The 14,041-nt window shown below is 45.3% G+C and overlaps 1 protein-coding gene across 1 annotated transcript in view; it reads left to right on the forward strand.

Annotated features, from left to right (window-relative positions):
- The window catches only part of CHAT (choline O-acetyltransferase), a 34,277-nt gene extending 23,857 nt beyond the window's left edge, over positions 1 to 10,420 (forward strand). The window contains exons 12-14 of the mRNA XM_044420117.1: positions 1,396 to 1,458; positions 4,870 to 5,007; positions 10,151 to 10,420. Of these exons, the coding sequence (XP_044276052.1) occupies positions 1,396 to 1,458; positions 4,870 to 5,007; positions 10,151 to 10,420 (471 nt within the window). The remainder of the gene's footprint in view (positions 1 to 1,395; positions 1,459 to 4,869; positions 5,008 to 10,150) is intronic.
- The last annotated feature ends 3,621 nt before the right edge of the window (positions 10,421 to 14,041 follow it).

Consider the following 14,041-nt stretch of genomic DNA (forward strand, 5'->3'; position numbering starts at 1 on the left):
GAGCAGTCAAAATGCAGCCTCCCAAAGCTGGTTTTCTTAGCAAACAAGCGTGAGTCGAAACACATTTATAATGAAGCATGTGCTCTACCCCTAACTAAAGCAATTGAATATTGCTCAATTTACAAATGACCTCTGCAGGGAGCTATAAGGGCTGGTACTGGGCCCCTTCCAATGATAATTCTTCTATGGTAATTATCCCATGTCTCCTCTTAGCATTTAAACTCATTAAACTCTTCCAGTGGAAAAAATGCAATATATTTTAGTGTTCCCATAGAACATTTCTGCTTCCTTTACAGTGGGAGAGTACCATTTTTCACAGACTCAGAGGTGTCCCAGAGCATTGTCACTCTCCCTTCCTTGTCCAGATGCCACCTCTGGTGAAAGAGGTTTTGGGCATGATTTAGGAACACCACCCCACACTGTGAACCGGGTAAACAGACAAGCCGGTGGGATGTGTGTGTTGTGCACCATGGTAGAAGTGCAGAAGTCATTCCTCCTTGGACCATGGGAAAAGATGGTCATCCTTCTCCAGTTTCAGGCTGGAACAACAGCACTTTCAAATGTGTCAAGGCTCAGCGTGAGTCGGGGCAGAGGTGGGCAATTTGTGGTTTGCCCGTTCTTTTGGACTACCATTTCTATCATACCTCACCATGCTGGCTAGGGATTGGAGGCCAAAACTTCTGGCGGTCCATACCTCTGGAGATGCATCCTTATTTCAAAATAAGCACAGTTAATGCATATGGATATGCAGGTTTTTCTCGACCTGGGAACTGCAGTGTCAGCTCCAGGTTTTTGAGGACCCATGAGCAAGAAGCCCTCAATGTCACCCCCTCAATGAGTCTAGATTCTCACCACCATTATCTGCTCTTGCTCCTCGTCCTCTTTCTCAACCTCTTCTTGATGCTTGAGAGGCAGGGCCAAGCAAGCTGCCGCCTCCTCACCACTGCCCTTGTCTGGCCCAGAGTGAGAAGCACATGAGCCAACAGGTTGCACTGATGCAGAGGAGGAGATCCAGCAGCTTCTGATCAGCAGGTTGCTGCTAGATTTGTGGGCTTTTGGCCATTGCCCAACCCTTCCTGCCCTTAACACCAACCCAGAGGAACCACATTGCAAAGTTTGGAGAAGCGCAAAATGTAGAGGATGCTCCTGCTTTGATCAGGGCAGGTGGATCAAGTCTGGTCACGAAGAAGGAATTCCACAAGCATCCCTACGTAGAAGTAAGTCTAGCAACCTAGATATACTGTGCTTATGCCTGAGTAAACACGCATCCAGTTACGCTGCTAAATAGCCTCATGACACATCGTTTTGTGCAATCAACATTCAATTAAGGAAGTAGTTCTAAAAACATTATGCTTCCACACTCCCTTTTCTTTGTTCTTTCTTCTTTTCCTACAGGACTCTGAAAAAATGCAACATTTTAAGGATGCAATAGCAGCTCAAACCAATTACACTATTTTGGTAAGCAAAATGCTATTCCATTTTGATTTTTAAAAATTTTGCTTCTTGCTTCTTAGGTTAGGATTAAGGCATTTCTGTCTCCCTGCAGCTACTGGTGTCCATTGATATATCTGAGATATATCAGATACATACCAAGCAGTGAACACACCCAGTCTCCTCAAACTCCAAGTACTCTTGGCCCCTTGCAAGCGAATTGCCCAGGATCCCACTGGGGTCCTCGTGTTGGGCTTCTTTGCAGCTCCTCATGTCTGCAGGGAAGCCCAGCCAAGTTACGAGTTTCGCTCAGCACATTGCATGTGACCTGGGCATTAAATGAGCATTAGCATCACCAATAATGGGGTGAAGCTCTTGGTGAGATGCCCTCCTTGGACCCCGGGACCCTCTGTTTCTATTGAAGCATCTGGTCCTGTATGTTGGCATGTTAATATGCAGCAAAGCTTTGTGCTTTGGAGTTAGGGAAGGAGCCAGTTGGAATGAAGAAGAGAGGGAGGGAGGGAGGAGACTTAGGGATTGAGTTCTAGCAGTTGACCAAAATGTTCTACCAGGTTTGATTGTTCATATATCCTACTTACTATCAAAGCAGCACTCTTGATAATTGTGTAGCTCATTGCTCAGATATGAATAAGGACCAGCCTGCTGCCTGAAATCAAATCAGGGTGGTCAACATCGGACTCAGCCCCTGCGGCTGTGCATGAAAAGCTTTTGGTCTCCAAAGATCGACAGACAGTTGTGTTGGTGTCCACGTTTCAGCTGCTCATTCCTGATGTGTCCAGTTTCTGTTCAGGGTGCAAAAGCAAGGCAAAGCAACTGGAATTGTCCCTCTGGCCAATTGACAACCATAAATCAAACAGCATTACACTGAGGAAGGAAAAAAAATGCACATTTCAGGAGTGGGGGTGGCACAGTGACCCAAACCACTACTTAAGCTGATTTAATTATCCCTCCGTTAGGGAAGCAATGCTGCTAGATTAAACATGTAGCCTGAAATAATTTAATTTCTCATGTTCCACCCTGGCCCTCGTGCATTGACTTACCCTTGATTTTGTTAGGCCAATCTCAGTCTCTTCCTCTTCAGACATGACATTAATCTAGGTTGGAAAATGTCATTGCTAAGAGCCTTATAAATCATGTTGGATACCAGCAAAATATTTCCATTGATCTTCCAGTCCACTCTCCTTGACTGGGGGAAACCATGGTGATCACGCCTAGGTTTTATTATGATCCTTGCTCACAACTCACGGAAGATGCACACCAGTGGATTCTCCCCCAGGCCACATATTTTCCCAATGAACCATGAAAGGTTATCTACTCCTTGTCCTTAGCATCGCCCATCTGCTTAGATATTAGCAGAGATAGGGCCCATTTCGCTTGCCAGAGACTTATTCATTCAGCAAAACTGTGGTGAATCTGTAAGTCCAGATTTTGCCCTGCCATAAACTAACCAGGTGAGCAGGGGCAGGTTTGCATTTCTCAGCTTCAGTTGCTGCTCTGGCTGATGGACTCAATTTTGCCCTGCAGGATCAATGGCACGTTAGTGAGATACAATGAGGAAGAAAGCCCTAATAAGCCCATGGGTCCCATTCCTCCATTGCATCCCCATCTCTGGGGCTTTGATGTATCCTGGGGGGCAAAATGGTGAGATCTGCAGTATTCAGGCATCCCAGTCGAGAGACTCTAGAACAGGGTGTGGAATGCAGTGCAGGTAGGACTCCAGCCAAGCTTGCCCTGTGACCTCTGCAGGTGGAATGACTTTAGTGGGTGGAGATGTGCCCCCATCTTTTGGTGCCTTTGGCTCAAGCACACTGGATTGGGGCCCAGATTTGTTACACACAAGTTTTGCACAGCCAGGGGATCCCCTCCTCTGCAAAGCTACTCTGACAGAGCCTCAGCTGGGGTGAAGGGGTCTCAGGGCAGGCAAAACACTTAGCAAGCCGCTCACACCCCTGATTAGGAAGGCAGGTCAGGTCGTCTGCTAAGGAATCTCTGTTATCTCTGTTGAGTGGAGATTACACTGTCACTGTAACTGCTGACTGTAACTGAGAGCCAGTGTGGTGTAGTGGTTAAAAGCACAGGACTGGGACTCAGGAGACATGGGTTCCAGTCCCCTCTTGGCCATGGAGCTCACTGGGTGAGTTTGGGCCAGTCACAGACTCTCAGCCCAACCTCCCTCAAGGGGTTGTTGTAAGAATAAGAAACCCCTTATAAGACAAGGGGTTGTCTTATAAGAATAAGACAGGAGGAGAGAATTTTGCAAGCTGCCTTGCATTCCTTGAAAGGAAAAGTTCAGGACAGAAATATAATAAGTAAATAAATTTCTCCACTTCAGGCACTAAGCCTGGGACCTCAGGGGAGAAGGAGCATTGCCTGAGCCCCACAGGCCAGATGAGCTGATCTGGCAGCTCCAACCTTCCTAGTGAGTTGAAGACTCCCCTTCCCTCCTGTAAGGGACACTGTTGCACTTCATCAAAAAAGATGGGGCTGTTATATTGACCAGTGACTCATGGTGGAACCATCTGACATGGGAGTGGTTCCCATTCCTTCCAAGCACCCTCTTCACCCATTATGGGAGGTGAATGTGTGAGCTTTCCATCTGCTGAAGGTACTGCAGAAAAGAGCATCCCCTGGTCCTTGCACTAGATTATTGCTGGACCACATGCAGGACACAGGTAATTCCATTGACTGATCTTCCAGAAACCCACCTCAGCTGAGGAGATCAAGCAGAATGGGACTTCAGTGAGCCCTTTTGGTAGGGTAGCTGTCCTGTCAGCAGCAGGGTTCATGGAACCAGGAATGGTCATTCTCAGTCCATTTGCAGTCCTAGAAATCACACAGCTCTTCTCTTCTGAAAGGATATCTCCACAATTACTACTTAAACAGGTCATGTTGCTTTACACCGATTTGGTGGGTTTCCATAGACAAATCAACATAGAAGCCATTAAACTCAATGGAAGATGGGTCACCTTCCCTTCATCCTGACCTTTGGTAGGATTATAATATGCTGAATTCTGCCTTGAATACCTGAGAGTGGACAAGGTGAGATTTGGAAGTGCTTTGTGGAGTTGGTCATCCTTAGTCTAGGCCCACTGATATCAATGGAATTTAAGTTAGTAAAGTATAACTTGAATCCCATTTATTTCAATGGTCCTAGTCTAAGGATGACAGGGTCTGCAACCATCTAACTGTTAGGTATGGTTCTAACACTGACATGCTACTCAGAAGTAAGAGGAGTTTGTTCCCAGGTAAGTGGAGTTTAAGCGGCAAAGAATTGGGAAACTGGAAAAATGAGAATTTCTAACCACTCCAACCAAGTAGCAAAGCTCTAAGCTCAGTGGACCAACATCTATAGGATGTATGTGCAATTTACACAGGTTCCCTTGCATCCTTTTCACTTTGTTATCCTTTTGCACCTAGGCTATTACAGGAATGGCAATAGACAATCACTTGCTTGCACTGCGAGAGTTGGCCCGTGAACACTTCAAGGAACTGCCGGACATATTTACCGATGAAACATATTTAACAAGCAATCGATTTATCCTCTCCACCAGCCAGGTGAGTGGAATTCATGTTGGGATTAGTCATAAAAAGACTCCCCATTATTCTCCCTGTGACAGACATTATGAATCAGTGACAACCTTTGATGTAGTTTGGGGAGGTTTGTGAGTCCAACAGCTCTCAAGAAAACCTTAGGTTCTCATTCATTATGGTAAATGATGAGCCCCAAGAGCTAGGCAAACAATAGTACACAGGTCAGATGCAGTCCCAGAATAAGAACATAAGAAATTCCCTGTTGGATCCAACCAAACTGCACTTATCTTCAGCATCTTCTTACACAGAGTGGCCAACCAAATGCCTATAGGACAGCTGCAAGCATGATGGGAAAGCCATTCCGTTTTTCCCAGTGTTTTTCGCCAGCAGCTGATCCCGGCAGTAGGAACTGGCTGTTGTGACTAGCACCCATTGGCAGCTACCAGATAAAAAAATATTATCCAATGTCTGGAGCCTGTGGCCAGTGCATTGTGCTAACAAGCATTTGTCTAATTTAAGGCTCCTTTGATGGGGAGCTTAAGCATCCTTTGCTTAAGCATCCCATTTATGCCCCAAGTAACACCTACAAGGAGGCACAAAGTGACATTTTTCCCAGTGGCCACACATTAAATTTGGACTACTTTCCTCACACAGCAGAATGGGCAACTTCCAGGGATCAGAAGGCATGTGGGAGGTGTGCTGAGCTCTCCCCACTGAATTTCCTGCCACTGCCCCCTTAGCTGCAGAATTTGCTGGAAATTCTGCAAGGAAGCAAAGCTTCCCAGAGGCATCCAGGAATGGCCCCTTCACACCTTGTTTCCCTGTAAAATTGCTGTGGATTTTATTGCCATGGTGGCAACAGTGGCAGTGGCTGCAGGGAACGTGGGGAGGGAGGAATGTGGATGATAGGCCATGTGTTTTCCACTGCTGCCCTAGAGAATATATGCATCTTAAGGAAGCACATGCACCTTACAAGGTGCTTTTGTTCAAACTGGCTTTTGATTGTCACAAGAATTGAATATTTAATTTAATTTCTTTGGGCTATGTACAACTGCACAGCTTAAGGCCATTTCAGAATAAGCTAAGGAATATAGTCAAATATGGACACTAAGAACCACTAAAATAAAACATACTGAATAGAGAACATATTACCTGCGAGCATAATTACATATCTAACTTCACAGAATGTTCAAACTGAACTCAAGATGGCAGGATCTTAAAAGCAAAGCATAATAAATGTATATTGTGCTTTGTGAGGATAACATGAGGCTATGCTGACCGCCCTGGGTTCCTCAAGAAGGAAAAAGTGGGATATAAATGCAATGCAATGATGACAACGATATTCCACCCTTCCTCATATTCAGTTTCAGAGTGATGTGCAAAATAAAACCAGTGCAATAAAACATAGATGATAAAAGCAGTAGACAAAACTTCAACAGGACCAATCAATGATCAATCATTTTTTTAATGTCTAGGTAAATAAAAGGGTTTTTTCTAGCACGTAACAGATAGCCATTCAGGTGCCAGGAAAACTGCTTTGGGGAGGCATCGTGTTGCTTACCTCAAATCCTACATATAGTAGGCTATAAATCTGTTTAACTAAGTGCAGTTCTTGCTTTGGTCTCTGTTATGCACGTCACCTATTAGGGTGCCATCTTCCAAATCATCTAAAAAGAGAAAAGGCATTACCTGAAAGAAAGGGAGGGAGAAAGAAATTGCACTTTGCATAACCATTGCACAAGTTAATTCATGCGCATTGATGCAAATTTAGAAATATGGTGTTTAGTTGCTAAGTCATGCCCTACCCATCGTGACCCCATGGACAACACTCCTCCAGGCCTTCCGGTCCTCCACCATCCCCCGGAGTCCACTTAAGCTCACACCCACTGCCCCAGTGACTCCATCCAGCCACCTCATCCTCTGCTGTCCCCTTCTTTTCCTGTCAATTCTTCCCAGCATGAAGCTCTTCTCCAATGAGTCTTTCCTTCTCATTAGGTGGCCAAAGTATTTGAGTTTCACCTTCAGTATCCGTCCTTCTAAAGAGCAGTCAGGGTTGATCTCCTCTAGGACTGACAGGTTTGATCGCCTTGCGGTCCAAGGGACTCGCAGGAGTCTCCTCCAGCACCACAATTCAAAGGCCTCAATTCTTTGGCGCTCAGCCTTCCTTATGGTCCAGCTTTCACAGCCATACATTGCAACTGGGAAAACCATAGCTTTGACTATGAAATATTAGAAATATTACTCCAATTCAAAGAGAAGAACAGTACCTCTCACCATAGTGTGGAAGACTGTGAAGCATCTGCTTTTTTCACATGCCAAGCACTCATGGATAATTGGTCTTTGAGTTTTTCATCTTTAAACTGGTATTGAACAGGGCAGCCTTTCAAACAGAAGATTTTCCCCTGTAAAAAAGGTCACAAGGCTACCAATCACCTGCTTTTACAATATTTCTATTGAATGTTACTGCTGTATATGGTAAACTGCCTTGGAGAAAGCATGATCTTAAAAGGTGACAAAAAGCTATATTAAATAAACACATAAATAGTCAATTTTATTGCAGCTGCACTTCAAATACAAAGGCCTGGATGAGTTCTGTCTTTAAAAGGATGTCTGCAGGGTAAGCGGGAAACTCCTAATGCAATGCACAAACATAAAAAAACCTTCATAGGTAATTTGATCTTGTCATGATGTCTATGGGTTTTCAGACATGACTGAGTGTAACCAGAATACCACTGCATAAATTCTCCAAGAAATCATCCGTGGGCAAAAGGAAGTGAATCTGAATAGCTTTATGGCCATTGGCTATCACGCAGCAAATTTATCTGACAATTCTGGGACTCTATTAGTGGGACTAATGGTCTATCCTGTGCCATTAAAAAAACCCAGTGCCATTTTTGAAAGATTGGGCACCACAATGTCAGGAATGTATGGATGTTTTAACAAACAACAAATTCTTTTCAGCAGGAAGCACTTGTGCCCATTACAGTGTTCTGCTAAAAATCAGAGCTTTAATTGCAGGAAAAAAGAATTCAGGTCATAGATTACACCAAAATAGACTGATCCCTTCCTCCTGATTATAAAACTTGGAGATGTATATAAGCCCTTCCAATAAACTAAGTGTAATCTCAAGAAATATTCCATATTTAAAATTGTAGGAATAAGACGGCAGCCCCTCATTACCAGTACAGTTCTAATTAAAAATAAACAATCAGAAAACCTTCCACATTTAAAGACCACCTAGGTTTTTTTTCTCAAAACTGAAGAACTCTACAAAAGATTCTTCAGGGTGCTGGGCATGTCATCTGATATTTAATAAGGATAAATGGCATGGCATTTATATCTACTTACACTGCAATGTTTTACATAGAAAGAGATCCAAATGAATTAAGATCCATTACTTCAAATGGGACTACTCTCAAGATGACTGAGTCAGGATTCAACTGAGAAACTTTAGAACAGGGGTGGGCAACTTACTGGATTGCAGTTCCCATTATCCCTCACTACTGGCTCTGCTCACTAGGCCTGATAGGCATCTAGAATATCTGGAGCTGAACAGGCTGGGGGAGACTACATGAAAATATACCCAAATACCTTAAATTAGGCTCAAAACATACATTTGCCTAAATCTGTGTCTATGTTGCTTTCTTCACTCTAGAGCAGGCACAGTAAAAAGTGAGTTTCCTGGTTAGCCCAGCTCATGTTCTTACACTTCCTCTAGAACCAAACAAGGGAGGGCTTGGACCACATAGCTGCTAAGCTTACACGTAGCACAATATCCATTCTTGGCCCTAGTATGCATATAAAAGGTTTCAGGCCATGGCCACAGCCCAGGAGATGTTACTCTCACCTAACTTCTTTTGAGATCAGTGAGATGCCAGCTAAGAACCTGCTTCCACATCCCACAGTGAATTTCAACATAAGGCTAAGTTAGGAATATAAGAAAGTGTCTTTTCTCAAGGCAGACCATTTGGCCCTCTGGTTCAGTATAGCCCACATCAACAGGCAGTGAATTTGTGTGATCCCAGATGGGGATCTTTGTTTCCCAACTATCTGGAGATGTGAAGGACCAAACCCAAGACTTTGTGCAGTGTCAGTATTTGAGAAGCTTAGCATGCAAAGCAGCTGAATATTTTGGCTGGCCTAAATATTTTGTATGCAATCTGTTCAAATAAGAAATGGAAATTTGGCCAAAATAGAAGAATGAGCATGCTCAGGGGAACCCCACATTCTGCATGAGTATAAAGCATTTTTTTAAAGAAATCACCCAAGTGGAAGAGGGGACAAAGCAAAAACAAAGAAGAAGCCCAGCAAAGACTGAGCACATAAAACATCCCCAAGGCACAATAAAACATTGCATCTTGACTGAAAAAGGAAACTGAAATTCAAAATCTCTGTGAATTTACTCACTTGAATTACTAGGTCCCATTATCCCCAACCAACATGGTCAGGAATTACAGGAGCTGCATTCAAAATTGGACCATCCCACACTCCATAAACAATACTGCCCTCTACTTTTCTCATCAATTCCCAGTTTTACATTGTTGTAATTTAAAAAGTGGGGGTAGCGGGGAATCAACCCTGACTGCTCTTTAGAAGGCCAGATACTGAAGATGAAACTCAAATACTTTGGCCACCTAATGAGAAGGAAGGACTCCCTGGAGGAGACCCTGATTCTGGGAACGATAGATGGCAAAAGAAGAAGGGGACGGCAGAGAATGAGGTGGCTGGATGGAGTCACTGGGGCAGTCAGCGTGAGCCTTAGGTAGACTCCAGGGGATAGTGGAGGACAGGAGAGCCTGGTGGAATGTTGTCCATAGGGTCATGATGGATTGGGCACAACTTTGCAAACAAACAAACAAAACAATTAAAAACATTTTAATCTTTGTATTTTTATCCTATACTGCCTTGACCACTCAATGAGTGAATGGACAATCCAAAACTGTTCTCAATAAATAGTAGACAGAGGAGAGAATGTCTGGCTGGCTGGTACTCTGAGCAGGAGCATTCCTGGCCTGTAAAATTTTGTTACAGTTCCACAACGTAGGATCACAGTTTTGCATCTCTCATTCTCTCACACCAAGAAAGCAAGCTGTGTCACACAAAATCATTCTGTACAATCACCAGGGCTCTCTCCGTGTCACTGCCCTCTCTTTGTTCCCTGAATCAGGTTCCAACCACCATGGAAATATTCTGCTGCTATGGGCCAGTGATCCCAAATGGCTACGGAGCCTGCTACAACCCGCAGCCGGAGCACATACTATTCTGCATTTCCAGCTTTAAAGAGTGCCAAGAAACATCTTCCAGCAAACTTGCCAAAGCTCTGGGCGAAAGCCTCATGGATATGAAGGAGCTGTGCCAGAAAAGCCATTCCGTTCATGCAAGCTCCCCAGCTAAACAGGATGTCCCCTCAACCTCTCAGCCGGGTCCTAAGCACTAATGTCAGGTGTTCTCCACAACCCTTACCTTCCTTCAGTTTTGAGGATGCTTCTTAAGGCAAGACCAGTGCTGCTGTGCCAAGATGACCTGAAAACGGAAGCCTATTTAGGCTGGGGGAAGATGGCCATTTTCCTTTCGCTAGGCTTTTTCTACCCTCATTTATCACAGCCGTAGCTTAGCAGATCTTCCGAAGCTGGCATTTCAGTTCTGCATGAAATGAATGCACTATTTATCCATCGGAGAAATGGACTCATGTACAAGTCATCGCTCAGTGTGAGTTTAGAAATAGCCAGTTCACAATAAGCTGCATTTTAGGGAAGGCTGGGAGAGCATCCGGGGCAACATATCGCTGGAGCCCACAATGCGAGGGCTTGGAAGACTCATATTCTCTAGGAAAGCTCCCAGCAACCTGCACTGCCCCCACATACACACCACACTCACACACACACACTGACTTTAGGATTGTGGGTCTGCCTGGCTGCTGCATCAAGGGTGACGCAACCGCAACCCGTGCACCATCGCACGGAGCTCCACAGAAGAAAGGAAGGATGCAAGTATTTAATGAAGAACTTAGGGTGGTTGGAGCTACGATCCAAAACCACATGGCAGGACATGTTTTGGAACATGGAGCAAAGCCCTGGTGCACATGCATTCATCCAGTGAGCCTCTAACCCCCTCATCTTCTTTAAGTTGTTAAATGTCAGCGGGGAAACTGCTGAAAATGCTTCGGTCCTCAGGTGATACTGCAATTTTAGAGATCCATTTTCTGCACTGTGAATCTTCATTTGCAGTCCTTCTTGCAATGGGTGCAATGCCAAAAACAGCTGTGAGTTCAGCTCCGCTGGAGGCACCGGTCCCGGAAACAGTCCGTTTGGCCTGTTTTGAGGATTCGGTGGTTCTTGTGAGGGCAGGTTCCACTGCCCACCTGAGACACGGCACCCATGGGGATGCTTGCAGCCATTTCAGAAGTGCCCTGCCAGATGACACGAGATGCTGCTGCGAGGGAAGAGGCCCAGTGTTCAGGTGCCAATGGAAATCTAAAGAGCCTCTCCGGGAATAGCTGAGCGGTGCAGCGCACGCTTTCCATGCGCGGACTGTCTCAGATTCACTCCCGGCACCTCCAGGAGGGGCTAGGAACTATTCCTGCATTAACTCCTGGAGTAACACGGCCAGTTGGTGTAGACAGCTTTCAGCTAGACCAAGAGGGGATAGCTTCTCCTTTACTCTGGACCCAATCCAGCCCACGCAGGGCCGGGCATCCTCTGTGAGCCCTTCCATCCCAAGCCTCAGCCCAAGAGTTGGCTGTGCAAAGGGTCCTCTGTGTAGAAAAATTAAGGGTTCCCCTGCACTGCTCCTTGCACCTCTGGCAGAGGGAAGAAGCAAGCGATGGAGGACACTGCACCAGGCGGCTCTTGCAATGGCAGGCCGAGTCCGTTCCTGGGCAGGGCACGCCCAGACATGGTGTGAGCAAACCTGCTCGGCTGGGGCTTGCCGGAGCCAGCTTTTACAGTCCCCACGGAGTCTCTTTCCTGAAGCAGACAGAGAGCCCCAGACTTCCACCTCTCTCTATGCATGCAGGGATCCAGAAAGGGGCAGCAGGACAGATGGGAGAGGAAAGGCGTGGGGGTAAGGCCCTGCCCGCTGGATATTGTCAGCCCCACTGGATTAGTTGGGGCAGCAGGCTGGTGATCTGCCCCCCACATAAGTAGTGGCTGCCCTCCCCATAGCTTAATGGACCACTCAGTGGCCTGTCTTCATATTGGTGATCTTCCCATATCCTCTTGATTGCACTATTAACGTAAATAACCTACTGCACTGTTTTTATTGTTTTTCCCACCATTACTGTCAAGCTTAAGACCATTTAGGATACATCCCTGTAGGATTTTGACAGCTTGCATTTTTTCAATGGTTGATGTAGCTGCCAAACTCAACATAGGGATGAGTTGTCCTACATAACATGAATCTCTGCTTTTTCTTGGACTGCTTCCTGCACATCAGGTTTAATGCTAAAGCACTGATAAAGCAGCACAAGAAGCACCAGGCATGCCCAGCTGACTGATTTTGGCTCCTGGAATGGACACACAGCTTCATCATAAGCCTGGGTTGCAGTAAGAACTTCAGAGTCAGGAATACATGTTCAAGCACCATCGATTTGTGCCCAGTAGTTTCCGGTTGAATCAGTGTCTGTGCACAATATATGTCACTTGGAGAAAATCCACATCCATGTGCTGCTAACCAACACATTTCTGCACATATATCTGTGCATCCTTCCGTGAACGTGTCATGTGCATTGTAATAACTCTGTCGGGGTTTCGTGTGCATGTGGATTTCAGGGAATCCTCAGTACATGATCACGTCATTTAAAGTGAGCTGCATTTGGGTGGTGCAATGCATTGTTATTCTGCAGCTTTGAAATATTTAACCACTGCATGTATCTATGCAAACTAATACAACCTGCACACAGGTGTTCAGCTAGAGGACAGCAGAATGGGCCGTGCATACTAAGTACTTTGAGACTATTAATGGAAGGGTCGAATTTGGAAAATGTTATTTTCTGTGAGGTTTGAGGTATCCCTTTAAATAAAGGAGAGCCTTCACCAATCTGGTACCAGCACCACCACCCCCCACGTTTTGGATGATAGCTCCCATCAGCTCCAGACAGCATTATCCATCATCAGTCATGATGGGAAATGTAGTCTCATATCAGGTGGACACCAGGATGGAGGAAGACTGCAAAGGAAATATTCTAACCTGAACGTACTTTCCCTGCACGGTCCTAACCGAGGGAACAGAAAACAGTGCCTGCAAGGTCAACAGCTGCCCTTGGAAGATAGGGAAAGTGTTGCGGGAAAAGGCAGATCATATATCCCATGACATCCCTCTAATGGCATGCCATGGATAGATTATATCCATCCTGGAATGGGTAGTCCAGCATTCCAATCTCTGCTCCCCATCATGTTCACTGGATGACTAACTTATCTGCAGCCTGACTTACTCCACCAGTAGTAGCACTTACTGCTGCAAGATGATAATGGGAGTAAGGAACACATCCAGTTCTGCCCTGAGCAACTGGGAGAAAGGACAAGAGAACAATCTAATCAGTCATCCTATCAGCTACGTAGATTGTTGGGAGGAACAACAAAGGCCAAAATGTCCTGCTCGTGTGTCTCTGCACTCACACAGCCCGATTCACCCGCTTCTTCAGATTTTAATAGCTGCAACATTTCACTTTAAGAACACACATTTTGTGCAATATATATGCAGACATGCATATATACCCATGCAATACTGGGCCACATCAATCACTTCGTTGAAGTTAAGTGAGTTGAGTTTTTCCTTAAGTTCTCCTATGGATGCTTCACCTGGGGAGAGGGGAAGATTTCCACTGGGGTCTGGGAAGGTTAATTCCCCTCCCAAGCACAATGGTCCTGAATTCAGCCATTGACCACCAACCCCACTCTTAGAGTAGAAAATTTAGACATGCTGCCTCTCTCCCTCGCTTGCTCTTTCTTTCTTTCTTTCTTTCTTTCTTTCTTTCTTTCTTTCTTTCTTTCTTTCTTTCTTTCTTTCTTTCTTTCTTTCTTTCCTTCCTTCCTTCCTTCCTTCCTTCCTTCCTTCCTTC

Source organism: Varanus komodoensis, unplaced genomic scaffold (genome assembly GCF_004798865.1).
Source record: "Varanus komodoensis strain SLA01 unplaced genomic scaffold, ASM479886v1 scaffold11, whole genome shotgun sequence".
Taxonomy (NCBI): domain Eukaryota; kingdom Metazoa; phylum Chordata; class Lepidosauria; order Squamata; family Varanidae; genus Varanus; species Varanus komodoensis.